General features: G+C 42.7%; 1 protein-coding gene across 1 annotated transcript in view; it reads left to right on the top strand.

The window, feature by feature from the left end:
• Nucleotides 1-22,360, top strand: part of LOC308150638 (prostaglandin E2 receptor EP1 subtype-like) — a gene marked incomplete at both ends in the record, with an annotated part of 49,248 nt that extends 26,888 nt beyond the window's left edge. Inside the window, 2 exons of the mRNA XM_080523447.1 lie at nt 19,425-20,341; nt 22,103-22,360. Of these exons, the coding sequence (XP_080379573.1) occupies nt 19,425-20,341; nt 22,103-22,360 (1,175 nt within the window). The remainder of the gene's footprint in view (nt 1-19,424; nt 20,342-22,102) is intronic.
• Nucleotides 22,361-23,776: the final 1,416 nt, after the last annotated feature.

The following is a 23,776-nucleotide window of genomic DNA, read 5'->3' as shown; positions in this document are numbered from 1 at the left end:
TATTTCTGGATTGAAATGTAAAGTTGTTGATTGTGCTATGGTGCCTCAAATGAAATTACATGATACCAATACTACCAGACGGCAGAAAGGCACCACGCAGCTTAAAGTCATGCCTCTCGTAAATATTACAACCTGTATTGACATTCAAGTACGGCCCAAGATCAGCTCGGTTCGTCAGTTAGGGGCTGCGTCTTGTATAGGTGGAACCATTTTCTCGTATCCTGGTACAGAGCTTCAACTCCCGGAACATGTGTTTCTTGTGTGTGATAATGATGCATTCTCTAAGCTTCCTGCTTTGATTGAGGGTGGTTGTTATTTGGCTCATCTGATACCTTTGATTAGGAAAGTTACTCGGGAGGAGATGTCTGTACTTCACAAACAAGCAACCCATCGTAGTCGTAGGGCGTTGTCTACCGCTCAGAAGTTTTTTGGCCTAATATTCCCAAGTTATGGTGTCTACAACTCTCAGACTGAATTAAGTGCCTTATCATCCGTTCTTGAAAAACACATTAATGCTTCGGATGCTGTAGTGTCTGCCCTGGCCACTGAATTGACTGAAACTAAGAATGTAGCTCTCCAAAATAGAATGGCTTTGGACATTATTTTGGCCAGTCAGGGTGGTACTTGTGCTTTGATAGGCGGTGAATGCTGCAGTTATATTTCGGATTCTGGTAACGCTTTGCATGATTTTCATGAATCTAACAAGAAGGGTGTAGAGGATTTACATAAAGAACACGGTTGGAATATGTTAGATTTCTTTGATTCTGCTTTTTCAGGTATTGGTAATATGATCAGGTCCGTCGCTATTATTTTTGTTGTCATTATCATCTGTATTATGTTACTTGGTATTTTGATCAAATGTTGTGGAAAGTGTATTTCTGATGTTCCTATTAATGCTTTAATGTTGACCAACGTAGCTGATGAGCAAAAGCTGGATTCTGTTTTGCTTTCTGATTTTGTTTCCTCCTTTGATGATTTGTTTATTAAGTGATGTTTTATGATTCATTGCTTCGATTACGGTTTGTTTCTTTCTATATCATGTGATTGATGTCAGTTGAGTAGTGGTGTGGTGGTTATGCAAAGAAAGGAAAGCGGTTCTGTTCCTAGCACAACGAAGAAAACACTCTTGACTGGGAAAGGATATCAATCTGAGAAAGCGGTAAAGGCTGTTCTCCAACTGGGTTCATGTGCTAGTAACCTCTGTCCCTGGCGCTTCAAGGACAAAGAAAACATCGGTCGTTGGAAGTTTCTATATTAATTTGTGCATGATGGACTGTGTTTAGTTTAATTGTGGTTGTTATTTTCAAGATTCTTTTTATTATTGGTTGGTTTCTATTTTTTGCATGATGTCTTTGGGTTCTTAATAGTTATTTTTTATTTTTTTTATTTTTTAATTTTTTATTTTTTTATTTTTTATATTTTCTTAGCTGTGATATGTGGGGTTTGTGTTTTTGTTTTGGTTTATGTGATCATTTAGTTTCGGAACACCCTCTGGGTGGTCCGAGGGGGGATGTGTAGTATATTTTTACACATTAATAGCCTTCTTATATAACGTATATCTTACACATATATTCACGTATATTTTTATTACTTCATATACACTTTATTAAATACTTTTATTATTTCATTTACAAACGATCTCGGAAGATTTTCAATTGTCGCACATGCGCTGACACACACACACGAATTGTCGCACATGCGCAGTCACACACACACGCATATGCACGCCCCCGAGGGTCTAGGCCAATCAGAGGCCTAGAAGGAAGGATCATGATTGGCCAAGAACATACTGTGATGTGATTGGCTGAGGGCCGCTATAAAACTTCTGTGCAGAGGCTCGAGCGGTCTGATCTGCTGACTACCTCGAATCACGTTGTGACTGTTTCATATGCCTGTAATCTGAAGACCCGATCTTTTTTGAATAAATACTTTTAAACTTTGGCCAGGAGTTTTTTACCTCTTCTTTAATCACTGAAACAGAGAAATATTCGACATAAGCATAACATGTTTGTCAGCTTCCGCGGGTAGTGTAGCCAAGCTAGTCTCCAAATGAATACATCCAGGGGGATGTTTTTTCTTCTTTCATTTCTCATTGCTAAGGACAGTTTTCTCTAGTGATTGTGTGCTAATGTAACTGCCTCATAGCGATAACTACGACCACCTACATAGAGCTTTGGAGATCCGTTCCAGGAAGTTACTGGAGGGTCCTATTAAGCAAAACATATACCAGAGATGATACGATGACCTCCCAGACCCCTGAGGTTGCCTTGTCCTGCGTGCGTGTCCAGTCAGAAGAGGGAGTGAAACCAGGACTTTCTCCATTCTCCAAACAAGGCGATTCTACTGAACTACTGTACATTCTGCAGAGTTTGGACACAAAGTCCTGCAATTGAAGTTTTACATCAGCATTTAACAGTGATCATGTCTGCATTACCAAACAAAGTATTCACTGTGTGTGCAATCTCCATTAGAGAGTTATTATTGCCTTGTTTAACTCTGGGTGAAAGCCAGCATTGTTAGGGTCTTGGACTTTAGGGATCCCTGTGGGAAAAATGCATTTCTGAATTCCTTCAGTGGGGGTGTTTAGTACATGTATGGGTTCACTGCAGAACATTTGAGTCAGGGAAATGTAATGGTACTAATACTAGTTGTATAGTCATAAATGCTTTAACCAGAACCACTAATACCACACAATGCCACATAATATCCATGGGAAATAAAACCACAGGACTTCCTGCAGACTTCCCTGCCAGAGACCTCCTGACCAGCTACACAACCACACAGAACCACATTGGGTCCTCTTCCACATCAAGGTTAACTACAGGATGTTGAAGGCAAGAGGTAATATGGGCATCCCAAAAGAACCTTCATAACCGGTGCTAGGTAAACAAATAATAATGTGAAGAAAGAAAAGGTATATTAATGCTCCCCAGTGCTGGTGAGAATTGATCAATGGAGACTGGTACAGGTAGAAATCGGAGGATGGGCTCATTGTAATGCATGGAACAGAATGAGGAACGGTATCAAACACACGTTTCTGTGGGCCGTTTCATTCTTAACTACACTACTATACAATAGGCACAGTCAAGGTCACTAGATAAGATAGAATAGAACAATTGAACACTTTCCTTTGGTATCAATAGGCTATGGAATATTACTAATGGGGTATTTGTGAGCGAGACAATGGCATGGCACTTCGTTGATCAATCTGATACAGCAGAACAAAGATAGTAGTCTCACCGTGGGATCAGACCCTAGGTTCCCAGAAAAAAGGGCTTACAACGTATTGTCCTCAGAAGAGCCAATATTACTATACAGACCTGGGTTCAAATAGTATTTTAAACAATTTCAAATACGTTTCCGTGCTTGATTGAGGGTGCCTTGCACAAGGGAGCCAATGGAATATTCTCAAAACTGCAAACAGCTCTCACTTTGGCATTCCAGGCAGGCTCAAGCAAACATTCAAAGTATTTCAAAGGATTGACCATGGTCTGCTATGCATAAACAATTTGTGTTCACCATGAAATGTCCAGAGCCCTGCATTTTGTTTGTTTGTTTTCTCTAAATGGTAAACGGACTGACTTATATAGCGCCTTTTTCCGAAAGCACATTACAATGGCCTCTCATTCACCCACACATTCACGGCAAGCTACCATGCAAGGCGCTGGCCCGCTCATTGGGAGCCATTTGGGGTTCAGTGTCTTGCCCAAGGACACCTCAACATGTGGCCAGCCAGGGTTTGAACCGCTGATCTACCTCCTGCTCCATAGCCGCCCCTCTATCCAGATAACATTAACAGGACTTTCTCCAGGACCCTTGCTACACAGTTTTCTGGCTTCTGTTTTGATGGAATCTTTTAAATATATAAATGACTCACTATGTTTGGCCTCTGCAAACTGATATCACCATGTTTAGAGGGTCGTTACTTGTTCGTGGATGATTAACTCGCAGAAAGATAGAATCTCTTTTTTTTTTAAGATAAAAAAGTTTATATTTAGTCTTTCTCTAGTCTTCTTTGGCAACTCAAAATATCCTGACTCATATATCAGAGGCATTAACAGCAATTATACAGCGGTGGGTGGGGGGGGGGGGGGGGGGATGGAGGATGGATGGACTGGAAGTGCGTCTATCCAATGCGGAAATTGAGAGGTTTTAGGGAGTACTCAGGGGAGGTAGTCACAGAGGCGTCGAAGAGCAAAGTACTAGGGCAGGAGGAGGAGGAGGAGGAGGAGAAGGGGGTTGTCTAAACTCAGACTCAGACACAGTCAGCCAGTAGCTCTCAGCAGCCAACTCACCCGAGGACACAAAGAAGAGTAGAGGATCTGATTGCATAACACAACAAGTCAGTAACCACAACTCACAAGATTCATGTAAACACTGTTTGGCCTTCCTATCTCTCTGTCCGTGTTGACACATAGAGTATCCGCCCAGCCTCATGTGCCTCATAGGACAGCTGCTGTGTTAAAAGGGGGCGGGGCCTGGGGAGAGATGGGGAAGAGGTGTTTGGAAATGTAATTTGAAAAACGTTTTTCGTAATCTCCCAGGTGTGTGTTTGTTGGGTAAAAATACATGAATTGGCCACTAATAAGAGGCGCAGGCACAACGGTACCATGCATAACATTCAGCGTTTAACAGGCTGTGTCTGTGCGCTGCCACTGCCGCCACCACCACCACAGTCCTCTCTGAGATCCGCCCTCTGATTGGTCGCACACAGGACAGAACTCGCTTTGTGAGTTTCCCTCATAACTGAATGGCCAGAATTATTACAGAACTAAATTACAGGAAAAGGCATAGAAAGAAAATGACTATTACCTCACTAGTATATACTGGATTGAGGTGTGTGTCCCTTTGACCCCTCCTCACTCAACCAGTACTTCTCGCAAAACCCCATTTATGCATACCATTGCCTGCCTGGCTCAGCTGTAAACTGACCAACAAGTATTTTTCTATCCCTTGAAGTCAATGGGACCTCCCCTAGTTCTCTTACTGGCACACTTTATGGACATGGAATAATTTGAGAATGCCATAATCCCAATGCCAGTTTTCTAAACCAAGTTCTAAACATTCTGGCCCTGTGTGGGTCTCTAAGTAAACCTGGCATGTTAGTAAGTAGGGTTTTTGGTCAAACCTCAACAGTTAATCTCATGGCCATTAAGCCTCTTTAATACAACTGTCCACAACTTTCTTGGACGGTGAGATGTTTTGTCAGGAATCTATCCCATGTTTGTCTCTGTCCGTTCTAAGGCAATTCAGCAGACATTGAATACCCCTACTGTGGGGTTCATGTCCCCCACCTCCCACCTCCACCCCCTCCACCCCCTCAACTGTACCAGGACTATAGTACCTCTATAGTACCACTACTAGTATGTCACTCAGTGTACTTGGTATAGTAAGAGGACCCAGGTGCGGATAAAGGGAGTCAGACGAGTAGGTAGCAATAAAAGGATCTTTACTTGGGGCGGCTGTGGCTCAGGAGCTGGTGTCTAATGATTGCAAGGTAGGTGGTTCGGTGGTTCAATCCCCGGCTGGCCACATGTCGAGGTGTCCTTGGGCAAGAAAACTTTACCCCAAATTGCTCCCAATGAGTGGGCTGGCGTGGTAGCTTGCCGCCATTGGTGTGTGAATGTATGGGTGAATGAGAGGCCAATGTAAAGCGCTTTGGAATAAGGCACTATATAAGTGCAGTCCATTTTACTTAAGGAAGTGCAGACAAAACAGAATACAAAACACAGACTTGAGATTTTAAAACTACATGTGTGTAAACACGTTACTAAGATACGTCCTCACAGTCTTATTGTCACCTTGTATCTTTATGGGCCCCGTGGTGTGGTGGCCAGACTCGGCCAGCGTCCTCTGCCATCTGGCTGGGTGTGAACTGACTATGTCATCCTGCTCCAAGTCTCTATGGGATATTAAAGGGAGTGACTCAAGCCCTTTATGATGTTTGCTAGATCATTAGTCTGAGAGCTTTATCGCTATCTGAGAGAAACACACACACACACACACACACACACACACACACACACATCAGATACGCTTTTAGCACGTGTTCGGATTACAAATGACAAATTCTTCCCATGATGTCTCTAAAATTGGCTTGATTGATATTACGAGAACTATGACAATACTTTTTACCGGAAGATTCTTTTCTTTATTGGAAATATAATAACACGTAATATGAAATATGTGCAATTTGATATTATAATGCTACTATCAGGAAATAATCGTACATTAAGCAACACCAAAACAAACACAGCTAGTCCAAATGCCAATGGGAAAGAATGAAGCCATAGCTATTATCACTTTTCCCATGACAAACTGGCCTCGACATTGTTTTCCTGACACACACAGTGGTCCAAATCTTGATATGTACATATAGTACCTCAAAATATGCCCCCATTCTCAAATAGACTGATTCATGCAAAGTCCAAAGTACACAAATGGATCTCACATTGGGATTGAGAGAAGGGTGGGTGGTTGGTGTACCGGTATGTCTTTTTCTTTAGTTTTTTAAATTGGTGTCCCTATTGAGAGTGAGACAACAGGAAGGAACGGACAGATGAAATTGTGAGCTGTTACTGTACATTAGGAGCATCATCTTGTTAGCAGCAGGGTCTGATTGATGGGGAGAGGGGTGGGGGAACAGGGCAGCAGGTCACCCCCAACAGGACACCTCCAGGAGGTCAACCCCAACAGGACACCTCCAGGACTTCACCCCCAACAGGACACCCCCAGGAGGTCACCCTCAACAGTTTGGGGTGGTTGTGCTCAGAAATGGGTGACTGGCCCTCTGTCCTGTGTAGTGGAAAGCTGGTTACAGAGACAGTGGATGTGAATGGGAACATGCACACACACATGAACATGCACACACACATACACATACACATGCACGCGCACACGCACACAAACACACACACACACACACACACACACACACACATGCATGCACATTGCACACACACACACACACACACACACACACACATACACATGCATGGACACACACACACACACACACACACACACACGTAGAGATATTTCGGTGTATTACTTTCCAATCATTCTTCATGGTTTGATTGAATCAGTGGTTCTCAACCAGCTTTGATTGAATAGATTGAGTAAAACTTATAAAGCACAAAGAGCCTAAATCAATTGTCTCCAAAGCAAAGTTACATGAGCGCGGAGAGAAGACCAATAAGCAAGAAGCAAAAGCCAAAAAGCCAAAAGCCCCCAACGATGGGTGGGACTCATATTTATAGAACTGTCCTTGGTCATGAGGTCACTATTCTTGGGAACCAATCATATTATACAAATCTGTAATTACACAAGTTATGTCCATAGTCAGAATTATTCACTGCACCACAGATCTTGGCCCATCCCTTCCAGGAAGGAAATGGGCCTTCCTTGAGTGCTAGATTCGCCAAACTGTAGAGAGACTTATATTTCTCAGTATAAAATGATATAAAACCACAACACTATCTCAACCAGGGGAGGCTGTTGAAAGTAGAAATCAGAGGATGGGCTTTGTCTCTAATCAATATTATTGATATTTATTAGTGATTTAAGTTTGTTTGTATGACTCACCAGTTTGTAATTCATCATGAATGCATTCACTGGCTCTCATGAGTTTACAATAAAAGCCTATTTACAAAGAGAGGCCATTTTCTATTCAACAGCTGACAGCAAGTCTTATGATGCACTACTGTATGTATATGACAGAGGGCACTTCAGTGCTACTGAAAGATCCTTCCTTCTACACAAGCTTTGGTGACATAGATTCAAATGTCATGCAAATGTCACTGAGTGAGCTCAGAGTGGGTGATAAATACATACGACACATCTGCCTTACGATTCATGAATCACACGTCGGTTTTGCATGCGAGTCTTTTTTCATGAACAAACTATTAAATACAACAACAAAAAACTAAATACAATTATGTGCAGATTTTTTCTTTTTTAAAACACATTGATGAAAGAAGCCCATTATATATCTCCCTTGGGCCTTTATAGCTCCTTCCTGGATCTTTGACGTCACACAATCAAACATCACTCGCCTCATAGACCGATGTTATTCCTCAGCAGCAGCAGCAGCAGCAGCAGCAGCATAGCGGAGCCAGCAGAGCGAGACAAGGTCATAATTACAGAGGGATTTAGGGCCTATCCGTCAAACCCTGGTGCCCATAGCACTTATCTCAGACCCCGACCTACAACCTTTTCCCACTCTTTCTAATGCAGTTGGAAGTTTATTTTCAGATTACCATCGTCTGATGATGACATTCCTGTTGATTTATGGCCTAATGACAGCGGGTCACGGCTCGGCATCCCTGCTATTTCACACTGCAGTGAGTCAGCAGAGCAGGTCGTTCATTACAGGTTTGGTGAAAAGAGAAAAGAATGAGAAGGTTGGCGTCTCAATAACTGCTGCATGCAGGCATCCAAGATGACATGGTTGTCATACCGACCATTTGTGGAAGACAGGCAGTGGTAGAGCACAGAGCATAGGATACAAGATACAGGAGGTTTTTGTAGAAGTTGGTGCGATTTGTTTCCAGCATGGTGGGGAGCTCTACATTCACCCATTAGAGGCTGATGGAGGTAGAAATTGGAGGACAGGCTCATTGTTGCATGGAATGAAATGAGGAACGGTATTGTGTGTGCATTCACTGACATATTAATGACACAAAACAGATAATACAACACAGTACAATACAACGTTATGTGCAATGAGTGTGCAAGGTGCAGTAAGTGCACAGTTCATAGAAGGAGAATGAAACATGTGGTTTGCTACAGTATACAGACTACACTGAATATTGTAATGACTAATATTGGAAAATAGATTCAAAACAACAGCGTTTGCTATCTGTCTTGGACAGGACTGCATTAGGCAGTTTTCTGCATACCACAGTACATTCATCTATGAGAAAATAGATTAGCAAATTGACCTTATGGTGAGGAAGAGGCACCAAAACCATGAATCCCTATTAGAGCCCCCACATTCAGACATGCAATGAATGTTAAGTACTTTATAAAGATATGGAGACCATAAATAACATTTCGCTCCCTGACAGGGCATTGATCCAGCAGAAATGAATGCATCGGATTAGCCATTAAAAGCTTCACAGAACCAGATGAATTAGAAAATGGGGCTTTTGCATTGTACAGATCTGTAATATGACACACTATGATATACAGATGACCGAATGAAAGAGACGTTGCTTTGCTTTGTGCCCATGAAGACAAATGGTGCATTCAAATGCTCCTCTGAAACTCAGAGTTTTGACCTACCAAGATTTAGTGTAGGATTTTTCATTGAGCTCCAAAAGGCTAATTCTGAGAACTCAAAAGATCTCAAAGGTACACGAGTTGCCGAATCTGAAACATCGACATTTCCTCTTTCCGAGGAAGAGCTTGCACCATGATCTTCATTTTCATTGTGGTGCAATCATTCACACTGCACATCATTTGGACTGTACTCCTAACTCACACAGTAAACAGGTTTAGTCAGGTTGGAGGAAGGTTTTAAAGGTCAAGTTTTATCCGCTTTTCATGCAAATAAATGAAATCTCGGATGTGTTCCAATAGCCACACTAGCATGCCACATAGACTAAAGCAACATGTACTGGCCAATCATCCTCAACAGTATACTAGAGTGGATATTGAAAGGTGTCCCTCGTTTAAGCTGTGTCATGGCAGAGCAGTGCATGGTGCTCCTCTTCGTCTTCTTCTTCTTCATACTCAGTCACATACTGAAGGGTTAAGATGTCCTTTCTTTGGCCTCTGACCTCTTGCTTTGTGTGCTTGTTTGCTTTTTTATGTATTTTGGCTGTTATGTTCTTGTAGATGTGGGTGTGCATGCAGGAATGTTGGTCTTTATGTGTGTGTATGTGTTTATGGGTTCATAATGTGTGACTGTCGGAGAACAATTACAGTACAGAGAGAGAAATTCATTATGACAAGAATCTAACATCCATCTGCGTAGATGTGTTTTATGGAGCATTGTTATGTAATAGAGCTGCAGCGAACCAAAAAGACATATTTTTGGTACAGAGAAGCTGCTTGACAAATCTTTGCACAAAGTTTTGACATTACACCCATATTCTCAGGGTCACCCAGAGCCTTACACTAGGTCTATGAGAACAGACATTACTGGTAGTCGACTTAGACAGCGAGATCGAATCAACACACACTCCTCCAGCCTCTCAGGACTCTTCCAGGGAGACCACCAGGGACAAATGTCTAATTTCAAGCCGCTCGTTAAAAGAGACATGTACATTTTCAGAGCAATTATTGGAATCCAATGCACAGTGAAATGGTAATGGCTGTTATTGACCAATCATCCTCAACAGTATACTAGAGTGGATATTGAAATGTGTCCCTCATTTAGCAGTGCATGGTGGGATGTGAGTGATTTTCTCTACTGTGAGGTTAAGTTCCCATGTTCCGAAGGATGAGTCGGTGGGGGCCGGAGAGGGGGGGGGGGGGGGGGGGGGGTTTACAGGTCACTGGAACCGGGACACTTTACTTTCTCATTTGTTGACTTTCATTCCCAGGATACCTTGCAGGGACAGTCTTTTTCCTCATCATCTTCTTCTTCTTCTTCTTCTTCTTCTTCTTCTTCAGGGGGGACAGGGTTCATATACTCAGTCACATACTGAAGGGTTAAGATATCCTCCGACCTCTCACTGTCTGGGGTTTGTTTGCTTGTTTCTTTTTGATCATTTTCTAATTCGGTTGTTTTGTTCTTGTCGATGTGGGCGTGCGTGCAGGAATGTTGGTGGTCTTTATGTGTGTGTGTATGTGTTTAAGGGTTCATTAGAGAGAGAGAGAAATTCATTATGACAAGAATCTAACATCCATCTGCGTAGTTGTGTTTTATGGAGCATTGTTATGTAATAGAGCTGCAGCGAACCAAAAAGACATACTTTTGGTACAGAGAAGCTGCTTGACAAATCTTTTTGCACAAAGTCTTGACATTACACCCATATTCTCAGGGTCACCCAGAGCCTTACACTAGGTCTATGAGAACGGACATTACTGGTAGGGCTCTTCCAGGGAGACCGCCAGGGACAAACGTCTCATTTCAAGCCGCCCGTTTAACTCATTAAAAGAGACATGTACATTTTCAGAGCAATTACGGAATCCAATGCACGGTGAAAAGGTTATGGCTGCCGATGAGGTTCCCATAGGAGCTCCTCATTCCGGGGAGTCTGTTGATAATTGGAGGGAAATCGGCAGGAGGGACAATTCACCGGAATGGTTAGCAGTTACACCAAAATGATCCCCCTTCCCACTCACATTCCCACTCACACACACAAACAGACATGCATACACCCCCCCCCCCCATATGTGTCCATCATGTGTTTATGCAATTACTTCCATTATCATCTGAATCACACAGACACACTACATTTAGCGGAATTATTGTTGGAGAGAATAAGGTGTCAAGCTGTCTCTCTCCCTGAATAGAAATTCAAAACATGTTTTATTTTCATGCTACTTCAAAAAGGAATATGCCACTCACTCCTGATTTCCTGACTGTCATCTTTCCATTCAGAGAAATGTTCTTCAGAAGCATCCAGCTCTCCCTCTCCAGCTTTCCACACCCCTCCCCACCCCACCCCACCCCTCCTCTCCTCTCCTCTCCTCTCCCCTCCTCTCCTCTCCTCTCCAGACCCCACAACCACATTGGCTCTCTGTCGAGGGACCACGCCGGGAAAGGGAAGGACAGACATATTTTTGTTGTGTGTGGTAAACCAACTGTGATTAGGGCAGCAGTGTCTGTGCAATTGTCAGGAATCTGAAGGGAGGAGGAGGAGAAGGAGGATCGGGGCGGCTGGGGCTCAGGAGGTAGAGCCGGCGTCTAATGATCGCAAGGACGGCGGTTCGATCTCCGGCTCCTCCTGTCGACGTGTCGAGGTGTCCTCGGGCAAGACACTGAACCCCCCAATTGCTCCGAATGAGCGGGCCGGCGCCTTGCATGGTAGCTTGCCACCATTGGCGTGTGAATGTGTGTGTGAATTGGTGAAAGAGAGGCCATTCTCAGACGCTTTGGAATAAGGCGCTATATAAGTGCAGTCCATTTACCATTTAGGAGGAGGAGGAGGAGTTGAACAGCAGTGTTAAATGCCCTCTCACCTGAATACCTACAGTACAGCTCAAGCACCTCAGGGGTGGCTGCTGGAGGCAGACATTTGAAGACAGGTTCATTGAAGACAGGTTCATTGTGATACATGGGGTGCACCTATAGCAGGGTTTAAGTGGTTGAGTTGAAGAGTTCGTGTTCCTCATGTTCCTCACACGGTTTATGCATAATGTTTGGATGCTCACAAGACGTTGGAGGCTCTTCCGACCTCGAGGCCTGATTGTCATAGTGTGTACTCCCAATGAACTGCTGATTAAATGTCAGGCTAATCTCCCCATCCAGGCGCGCCAGTATTTTCATCAGATAGTAGAAAGAGAAAAGAGTAGAAAGGCTTGAGGGGAGCGGAAATCACGTTGATTGAGTGTTTCAGTCCCTTTTTATCCCAAATCAAGCCGTTCCAGTGCTATCTTCCAGATTCCACTTTGACCACATTCCCCAATGTGAGTAAATATATGCATGGCATGAAGGAACAGGATTTGAAGAAGCAGGATTACTTAAACAGGATACAAAATCCTGAAATGTTTTGGGGATGGTTTTATATCCCTGTAATAAATATCACATTTTATGACGGTGTTTGTCAGGTGTTCTGAGATTGGGGGCAGTGGAAACTTGACAAGCTATTTAATTTGTCACCAAACCTGTTTGTCCTCCTTCTGCTTTCAAGGACTCTAAATTGTGACACTCAGGAAGAGCTGTCACAATGTAGTAAATGTTAGGTAATAACCGTGACACTATAAAATAAAATAAAAGGACAGTGCACACACCGCCTCGGAAAGGAGGAAAGTACAATGGAAATGAAATTAAAAGATATAGCTGATAAAAAAGACTTTCAAGAACACATGGCTTATTTCAAATGCTTCAGCTGCTGCCAGTGTACTCCCTCCAGGCTGGCTTGAAGTTTCTGTTGGACACTTTGTTGGGAGTTTTATGAAGCTCAAGGATGTGTCCAGCCAAGAGATCGTTGTTTTACAAGGCAGCGGACGAGGTGAGACGCCACGCTGCGTAGCCGCGGAGCCGCCGACAACCAAGTGAGGTAAGGCATTCCCCTCCAAAACCCAAACCATGTGACCTGGTCGCCGGACCTGGGCACTCTGCCTCACAGTCAGAGGTCTTCAATCCAGGGCTTGAAGAGGACTTCAGACCACAAATACAACATAAATAACACTGGCATGTTTGTCCTGTGTTTGAGAGAGCCAGAGGATGAATTTATGAATTGTTTTTTGATTTTGGCACAGTAAATTAGTTATGATCAAATTACTTGTAGCAAGGCAACCGTCCAAGAAAGGCACTATAGTACTGTCAAATCTAAATCTAAATCTAATAAGTGAAAATAACAGTAAAATCTAATCAAATCAAGTCACATTGTATTTGTCATGTACGCATACAGCTTTAATTGACATAGTGAAATGCTGTACCTAATGATTTTAGGTTGCTCCCTCCAAAAAACACATCACATACTGACATACACACTTACAACAGGGGAGGCTTGATGGAGTCAGAAGTATAGAATGAAATTAGGAATGGTATCAAATATGTGTGTCCAGTTACAGTGCAGCTAAACATCTTGGACGGTACCTGACTGGGGAAGAGTCTGGATCGTCTGAAGTGACATCCTCTCTCAGGTTTTCAGTGCTGTAGGTTGAGAATCTGAGAGAGGCTGAGTTTTATTTCTTTATTTTTTACTTCATTTTGTGGTTATTAAATGGGTATGGGGTTGGGTTCCAACCGTTCAACATGCTGGGGTTATTCGAGCCAAATGGCAATTTCTTCAATCACTAAATTGGAACAATGGCATCCTCTTCAAAACAGTGTGGAGTGGAAAAAGTTATCTGAAGCCAAATGATACTCCAGACACTAGCTTTCTTACTCTAACTGCTAGAGAGGGATTAGTGGGTCAAAGTGGCTCTGAAGCTTGTGGCGTAGGACCACAACCAGAAGAAAAAACAGCTATGTTTCAAAGGGTTCTCGCCTTGGGGTCCAACACCAACAACTAAAGACACCCAGCTCCACTCTGAGAGTAGCATCTTGAGTTAGTGATGCTTGTCTGGTGCTGGTCTCGGTGAGAGCCAGTGTCATGGGATATCTGCTTTCTCTATCAGATCCAGGTCCGCACCAAAAGACTTCAGAACCTTCTCCAGACAATTAAATAAAAACACATCAAGTTATAGAATATGAAAATAAAACAATGAAGAATAGATGACGGGTCAAACATAAGACATACATTTATTCCCAATGATTATTCCTAACAGTCATGGACATGATCAAACGAACAACTAACACAAGTTAACATTACGTTATATCTGACTCCAAAAGACATTTCATGGTTAATAATGATTGACAATGATTTGCTCATCCCTGTGTGACAGACAATCGATCATATCGGATCCTAGATTCCATTAAGAATACCCCAAATGCTATTTCAGGAGTTTACGCTCAGGCTAATAACTGAAGCTGATGACTCTCTCTCCAGGTCTCATTAACAATGCATGTGAACATTAGACATTGATGGTAAACTCTGTGATAACCTGGTCATGATTATGTTGTGCTGTTTTGATGAGAATAGAGATAGAATATCAACAAAATAACCAATTTAACAGTTTCAAAGCTACATATAACTGTAGGTTTCAACCATACGTTGATGTGCGTCAAGGACAACACCGGAGAATGGACAGGCCTAACCCAAAACTCAAAGAATAACTGAAATATCTTGCTGTCCTCCATATATCATTCCCAACAAAGGACAAGGTGTGAGATACATTACAATCGCAAAGGAGGGGTGCGTTTTCCTCAGGCACATTACAAAGGAAAGGAATAGACAAATAATGAGGGTGTAACGTCTTCAGGATGTCAGCGAGATTCATTCAACTGCAAATAGATTGAAATCAAGGCTCACGCCCCAAATCCCTCATCAAAGTAACAAGATAAACAAAGCCTCAAAGAAACAAGAATTGTATAGAAACAAATACATATTTTGACTTCATAAGCTAACATTGGTTCAGCTGGCTGGTCAAGGCCTTATCATGGCAGATTTACTTAGGTCGACATGTAGAAGAGAAGGAAGGGTGTTTTGTCTGACGCTAATAGGTGTTAGCTTTTTCCCCACCTGCCTTAAGCTTGGATCCTGAGCTGTCGTAGTCTACCTCACCAGAATCCTGTTTCTCTAGCTGTGTCAATAGTACAGCGTGGTAAATGCTTAATAAGCATTCTTTGGACTTGCATTTTGTAGAGTAGAGCACTTTTGAGAACTAGAGCAACAGTACTCCTCACTTTTCTCTCAATGTAACTGTCCTTCTCCACCCTCTCTCCATCCTATTCCCCTCCTCCCTTCCCTTCATGACCACAGGGCTACCTCCTAGCGTATAAACTGTTGATCTTAGCCAGGTTCCAGGTTCTATGCTGCAGCTACCTGTCAGTTCCATGGGCAGCTTAAGCCAAGCAAACACCTGCACCTGTCTCTGATGTGGGTCTGTGGAGTAGGGTAGCAGGCTGGCTGCCTGGTTGGCAGACTAACTGGTTGGCAGACTGACTGGATTCCATTGCTTGCTTCATTAGGCTGTCAGTCAAGGGAAGTATTTCCTCTGCATGATTTTGTAAAGCCCATGAAAGGGCCATACTGTAGGTTAGGAGATCCCCCTATACGCGGGCCTCGGCTCATCGACCATCATTGTTAAGGCTGCTGAGGAACTCTGGCAGTGTGGCCTAGTAGTACACCTGAATGATGACATAGTTGGTCAAATTCCTCCTGCTTCTCACTAAAAGGATCATGTGTAGCAGAGGTGATTCTTCTCACTAAAAGGATCATGTGTAGCAGAGGTCATTTGGAAGCATGCAGTTGTGATGACCACCACTTTATTACTTTATTACTCATTTATTACTTAACTTATTATTATTATTGTGATTTTGTATCTGAATGCTGCAATGCCAATGTTGAGGAACCCAACCAAATAATTTTACTCTTGTGTACTTTTACATTGAGATGTAATAAAAGCGATTCTGATTCTGGATTCTGATTGTGATTGTGATTCTGATTGTGATTCTGGATTCTGATTGTGATTGTGATTCTGATGAGGTAGCCCTTGGCCTGTGTTGCCCTTGGACCTTGCTCATTGCAGGTTTACACATGCAAAGGTCTTTCAAGGTCAAATTTGCTCTAGGGGCAGAAATCATTTGATTGGCTTTATTAAAGGTTGGGCGGAGCCCTAGGTTCAAACCCTGAGCATCACAAGAGCAGCATACTTTAATCCCCTTGATAGTTATAGATCAGTGTCCACCAGGGTCTCCTTATGGATATTGTCATTGCTTATATAACATCTTGAAAAACAAGTCCTCGTACAAATCGTTCAACTTGAGTACGGCAGCTCTTCCCCCACACAACTGTGTCAGTTGTAATCCAAACGTGCTGCAGGGTGTATAAATACAGAGCTTATAGCTGGTCTTGTGTATTGTGTATTGCCCTAATGTCCTAAAGTCCCTGCCGAGGTCAACACTGTGTCGAGTACGCAGATTACAGCTGTAGCTACAGGCTAGACTTGCCTCAGGGTTGTTTATGGAGGCGGGGGGCAGATCTGGTTTGCATTGATGTCATGATGATCCTCTTCACCCTCTGTATGGCGGATATCCAATAAAATAAATAAATAAATAAATAAAAAACATCCCAAAGACACAGAGGGTGATCATGGTATCAACAGAATTGCATTAGCACAGGTTTACTAAAGCTAGATGGAGGTCAAGCTGTTTATGGTGGCGTAGAGGGTATTTGGAATGGGTTTTTCCACTGCTTGACAGAACACCTGAATTACATAATTTTATAGATTATGACAATTGTAATCTGTGTGTCCATCTTAAGTGTCATATTTTGTAAACTGTGTTACAGGCAACACCTGAAAATGTGGAAAGCTTGTTGCCATAATCTGCAACACACAGGCCAGGTGAAGGGTAGGGCAGAAAAAGCCTTTAAAAAGATTACCCTACATTTTAAGAAGGAAAAAAAATTGTGATTGTTTAGATGATGTTTCTAAACTGACACGTGTCTCTAATTATTGGGTAGCCAACCCACAATTCGATTTCACAGCTTTGATTACATGTTTTTCACGGACTCACAGAGACGCCCAAGTATGCAGACGCTGCGCAGTCACGGTACAAGCCCACCATATAAAAACGGGTTGAATAGCAAAAGTTCTGCGATCTAGAAGGGACTGGGAGACTATCCATTTGAGCGGTTGACTTGCTGCATTCTCACATGTTTTTTTACAGGGAGAGTGTGGCACACTTGCAACTCTCCGTTAATGATTTTCTCCTTGGAATACACGTTTTCAACTTTTATTGGATTTATCTCGAGTTTTAAGAACTTATACATTTCGTGCCAAAAGAAAAAATTATTTGACGTCTGAAACTAAAGGAGGTTAAGGTTTTATTTGTCACATGGACTTGCTGTCTGAAAAGGTAATAATATCATTATAATTTTACCATTATCTTTGTATTTTTTTCTATTCTTTTTGACACACTTCATAAGAGTGTATAGTATTTTGCTCTGTCAATATGCAACTTAATCACCCAATAATCACAATCATAATCGCAATTATAACCATAATTTAATATTATAGTCGTTTTCCATCGTCAAGCCATCACAGTCTGTATTTAATGAAATGTACAATTGTGAAAGGGTATGTTTTTTATCTCTTGTTTTTTTATAAACAAATGACAGTTGACATTTTTATGTTGTTTGATGCGGTTTAGGCTGCCACTTCATCAATCAACGGTCAGGTTTCTCTCAGTTTGATGACATGTAATACTATATGATTATTATATCTTATTATATTCGAAAAAGTTAAATGATTAAGATTATAAAGACATCTTCAACTGTCATTCATCATAGTGAAGTGTATGCAGCTCTGATTTTGGATGGGAAAAGCACAGCATGGTCTGCAAATTCGTCCTATAAAATTGTAGTATGTAATGTTTGGCTTGACAGCGGCATTCCCTACTGTGTGTGTGTGTGTGTGTGTGTGTGTGTGTGTGTGTGTGTGTGTGTGTGTGTGTGTGTGTGTGTGTGTGTGTGTGTGTGTGTGTGTGTGTGAGAGAGAGATGAACAATAAGGTTTCTCTGCTCCAATCAATAACAAATCATTGCTATAGATTCTGACAGTGACAAGAGCCATTCATCCTGCTGCATGAGTAGAGATGAGTAGAGTAGAGTACAGTACAGTATAGATGAGTAGAGTACAGTACAGTAGAGCAGAGATGAGATGAGTACAGTAGAATAGAGTACAGTACAGGTGAGTAGAGTAGATGATACTACGTTATGAATAGAGACACACACATCACTAGACCATACACGCCCATACACCACTGTGCAAAACCACAGAAAGTGTATAACCATATCATACAGTGATATGACAACAGTGTACACACTGTACGCATAGGATGTTTACATTAGAGGGATCAAGCAAGGTAGCAAGGCAGTTATGAGGCAACATTGTGACTCATTACCTGCTTTTTTGCAGTATGAATAAGACCAGTCTGATTGGGTAGCACCTTCTGTGCCCAGAGACTACGCCTAGATATCATGACAGAGCACTTTTCTATTCATTCAGGCAATGTTGGCTGCTCTGTACGGGTCTGTCAACAGTAACTGTCATAACTTGTCCTGCGTTGCATTCCCAACATTGCAAAGCACATTGAGATGAAACCTGAGAGGATTTTGTATCCAGTACCTAAAGGATGATGACAGTGATATAGTCTGACCATTGGAGGCTGGTGGCAGTTGAAATTCCTCATATCATTCCATGCAATACAATGCAATGGATACTCCATCAGGTGTGCCCATTATCCATTGTCCATTATCCATTATCCATTAGGTGTGTCCTTTGTTTTCTATCTCCACCAGCCAGTCTGACATAATGGAGAACAAATAAGATTAAGATAAGGTTATTTGGGAGAAACTGAATGCTGAATGAATATCCATTAGGTGTGTCTCTTCTATCTCTACTATGCATCTATAGAGCACTACAGTTTTGGCTATGAAATACTATTTATTTGTATATTGTTTTTTTGGGGATTCCCATTAGCTGTTAAAATTGCAACAGCCATTCCTGTGGTCCATATACTTCTTATTCAAGGAAGGACCCATTCTGAATGTTGCAGTGGGCTCAGTATATTCATCTAAGCTCCTCTCCTCCAATTAAGTGTATTCATCTAAGCTCCTCTCCTCCTATTAAGTGTGTTCATAAGCTCCTCTCCTCCAATTAAGTGTACTAATTGAAGCGTCTCTACTTCCTTATCAGTGCCCACCCAGAGGTCTCACCCAGAGGATCCCCATGACAACCAGAGCCCTGCAGTGAGGTTGGCCATGCAGCACTACAACTCCTCCCACCTGGCTGCTGCCCTGCCCCCATCCAATCACACTTGGGGGGACGATAAGGTGCAGGCCATGGTCCGAATGGAGAACGGGACGGCCAAGAGCAAGCCGAGCAGCGCCGCGGGTGCGGGCCTCTCCATGACCCTAGGCATCCTCTCTAACATCGTAGCCCTGGTCATCCTGGCCAAGGCCTACAAGCGGCTGCGTCGGCGCTCCAAGGCCACCTTCCTGCTCTTCGCTAGCTCCCTGGTGGTCACAGACTTCGCTGGCCACGTCATCCCCGGCGCCCTGGTGCTGAGGCTGTACACGGCCGGGACCGGGCCCGAGGCCCGTGCCGTCACCCACGCCACCTGCCAGTTCCTGGGGGGCAGCATGGTGTTCTTCGGCCTGTGCCCGATCTTCCTGGGCTGCGCCATGGCGACCGAGCGCTGTTTGGGGGTGACGCAGCCCCTGCTCCACACCTCACTAGTCACCACGGCGCGCACCAAGATGGCGGTGGCTCTCATCTTGCTACTGGCTCTGTGTGTGGCCCTGTTGCCTTTCTTCAGGCTGGGGGCCTACACCTACCAGTACCCCGGGACCTGGTGCTTCATCAGGGTGCTGGGGGACATACAGGGGACGGACGTGGCCTTTGTCATGCTGTTCTCTGGACTGGGCTTGGCCTCCCTGGCTGTGGCTCTGGTGTGCAACACCATCAGCGGGCTCACGCTCGTCATGGCCAGGCTGCGGAGGAAGACCTGTCGTCACGGCCACCGCCGCTCAGCCAAGTCACATGACATCGAGATGGTGGCTCAGCTAGTGGGAATCATGGTCACTTCATGCATCTGCTGGAGCCCCCTGCTGGTGAGTTTGAGAAGGTTCAGGTCAATGAGAGTCATGATGCACAGGCATGTTAGGGAGAAATCTATCTAAATGTCATTATTGAAAGAAAATTCTATATCCACTGTAGGGCATTGAAGCAGAATAGACTGCAACTCTGGAAATTACAGTTTTATTAAGTACAGCTCATTAAAACAACCTTGGCATCACTCTCCATTGACTAGCTGTAGGCATGACAACAGAAGATGGTATTCTCAGGCCTTTCTAAAAATATTGTTGCGCCAAATAAGAAGCTTGCATGTCAGATACATTCTATACGATAATAAACTCTAAAGGTTATAACTCTTCTAAGGTTGGCAGGAATGTGAGTCTCCAAATATTCAGCATAATAAATTCATGGGCATGAAATAACATTGTAACTTTTATCTGCTAACAATAACAAATCACCCTGCTGTTAAACCCTATTTTAAAAAAAATAACTTTCTAGTTGATACTTATACACACAACACATCAGATCTCCCCATTTGAGAGTAATGTAGAAACAGGATTTTTCTAGGTGAAATGAATGAGAATTGATTGAGGCAGTTAACGCAAGTTATGAAGGACTTCAAGCGCTCCTGCAGGGAATTAGTTTAGGGTGTTTGAGTTTTAGTTATTTCTGAGATTCAGTGGTGCGTCCTGACGAATGTTAGGGAAAGAATAAATATTAGCCAAATAAAAGAATTTTATGCTGAGCAGAGTGATGATTTATGATTTTCAATCATAGATCATTTTAACAATTCCAACACCAAAACGTCTTTATGAACTGTTAATATGTCACATTAATTACTCAAGTGAGGCATTGAAATTATTTTCCATCCTGATACCTCGCACCCCAGGTACCCCAGGTGTTTACAATACTACCGTTGCACATACCGTATGCTCATACCCCTTTGATATAGCCTCTTTTATACATCATTACATACTGCACACAAGCTAACTTAACTGTATATAGCTCATAACTGTATATACTGTACCTTTAATCTACCGTACTTGCCATTGTCATGTTTTCATCTCATGTTTTTATATCATGTTCTTACAGTATATTACTATTTGCACTTCTGGTTAGATGCTAAACTGCATTTCGTTGTCTGGTAGGGTAGGTGTACTCTGCAATGACAATAAAGTTTAATCTAATGTAATCTAATCTAATACTTAAAATATGAGGAATGAAAGAGAACAAGGCGCTGGTGTGAGTTAAAAACGTTGCTATAAATTACAGCTGGCAATGGCAGCCTATTGCTTGTCATCGCTGCTTCTGTTCAGAATGGAAAAAGTCCCCCTCCCCCCTTCAAAAGAATAGCATTGAAGTAATCCATTGTTCTTTATTAAAAACATGATGTGCATTGCAATTGGTTAAATTATGGCTTTATTTCCTCACCTGGAAGACATTATTCTCAGTACCTTTTGATTTGCAGCTCAAATATTCAAACAAAAACAGCCAACCTGTAATTATGCCTACTTAACTGATGTGTGAACTAAACAGGCACAGCTTAGCATTTTTTAATGTTGTTAGGGAAACATTAGAACTAGTAATAAGGAACCGTTTGTGCTCATTGTTATTTGTAGCAAAGATTGCAATAAAGATTTGCCAGAGCACAATTTTGATTTAAGAGCCTGTGAACGCTTACATCAATAAAGCTATTCATAGCTATATCTATGAAGTTTACATTTCCACATATAGTCAAACTACATTCTGGGTTCCAAGGTGACCTCTATCACAATTTCATCATCTGTGTTCCTCAGATCTTTGGCCTGATCTCCGTCAGCGGCTCCCTAGGGAGTGACCAGACCACCTACAGCAACCTGATGATGATAGGCGTTCGCATGGCCTCGTGGAACCAGATCCTGGACCCCTGGGTCTACATCCTGCTCCGCAGAGCCGTCCTGAGGAAGATCTATCGCATCACCAAGCGCCGGGCCAGCATACACACAAGCACCTTCCGTGGCTGGGACATCAGCTCCTTCATCGGCTCTGAGAAGAAGTCTGTCAGCCGGATCTGATGGAGAGAGGGAGGGAGGGAGGGAGAGAGAGAGGGGCCAGTATGTGTTTTCTTGTTTGGCCATTGTAAAAGAAGAAGGAGAGAGAAAGTGAGAGAGAGTGAGAGAGAGAAAGGGAGAGAGCGAGAGAGGCATTTTAGGGATCTTTTCAAGGTCCGAATAGGAATGTCTGGGATTCAGATGGAACTCTCATCCACCAGATGGAGTATATCACCAATGTAATCGGCCAGTCAATCCATCAATTAATGAATGAGTTCGTTCAAGACCGAGTAAAGACTATTGTGTTGGTGGCTGTCGCGTGGAGCAGTCGGACACTTTTATGATGAACATTCCTGTTATGCTCAAACAAAAGAAAAGTCCTATAATATTGTGTGGATTCATATTGAATCTGACTGAGGGAATGACAGTATGCCTCAAGGGGATACTGGACACTGTAGCACAGTAGCCTCCCGGTCTCCTCCTGGCTTTGATCCACCAGCTTCTCCCAGAGCTACAGCACAGGGTCCGGCCACGGAGAGTCTCTGGTCTGGTTTGTCGCCCCACAGAGCAACGTGAGACTCTGTGGATATACATATACGTTCATGTGCTATTCAAGCTATCTATAAGATTTGACCAGGTCTCTTTTTGAAGACCAGGTCTCTCTTGAAATAGAGATTGTATCTCAATGAGACTAACCTGGATACAATGGGTTAAATAAATAAGTAAAAATAAGTGCTCAACAACAAACATCTCAATTATAGATATGTATGAATATAGCTTTCAGTGTTTGTTTGATTTTTTTTTTTTTTTTTTTTTGGGGGGGGGGGGTTCCATACTTTGATCTGCATGTGTATGTGGAATTTTGGTTTTGTACTTTCAAAGAGTGCACTCTGACACAACATATTAAGTCAGTGACTTATGTAAATATACTGCTACGCCAAAGCTAAGTAAAGGCTGTGCTTTTACCAGTGCTTGAAGATGTGAAAAATATACAGTTTGTGTCAAATATGTAATGCCATTGACATGATTGTGGATTGTGTGAACGTACTATGTGTGTGTATTTATTGCCTTTATTGTTTTCCCCAATTCTCTGGGGACTTAAAAAAAGAAGCTACCTGTATGTGTGGCATTGAATGTACTGTTTCCCAATAAACGTCATGTTGCCTGATACCCTTTTCCACTCTTGAGTTTTAATTGGAGGAAAAACACAACATTTGATTTTGTGGTCTTTGGTTTAAAACCAGAAATTGGACTTACAGTTGGGGGCAGTGGCACCATACTGTTAAACCTGCTGGACAATAAGAGTTGGATGGAAATTTCCTGTGACAAGGTGAAAAAGCACCGAAATTACCTCAGCAGGTAGGAATTGATGCTTGTTTGCTTTTCTTGTTTTTTTTCACTCCATCAGCTGCAATTATTGTAATGAAAAACAGTTAGCTG

The sequence above is a fragment of the Nansenia antarctica genome (genome assembly GCF_963989245.1).
Source record: "Nansenia antarctica genome assembly, chromosome: 2".
NCBI classification, from domain to species: Eukaryota; Metazoa; Chordata; class Actinopteri; order Argentiniformes; family Microstomatidae; genus Nansenia; species Nansenia antarctica.
The sequence above is the reverse complement of the archived record's forward strand: the minus strand, read 5'-3'. Positions and strand labels throughout refer to the sequence as shown.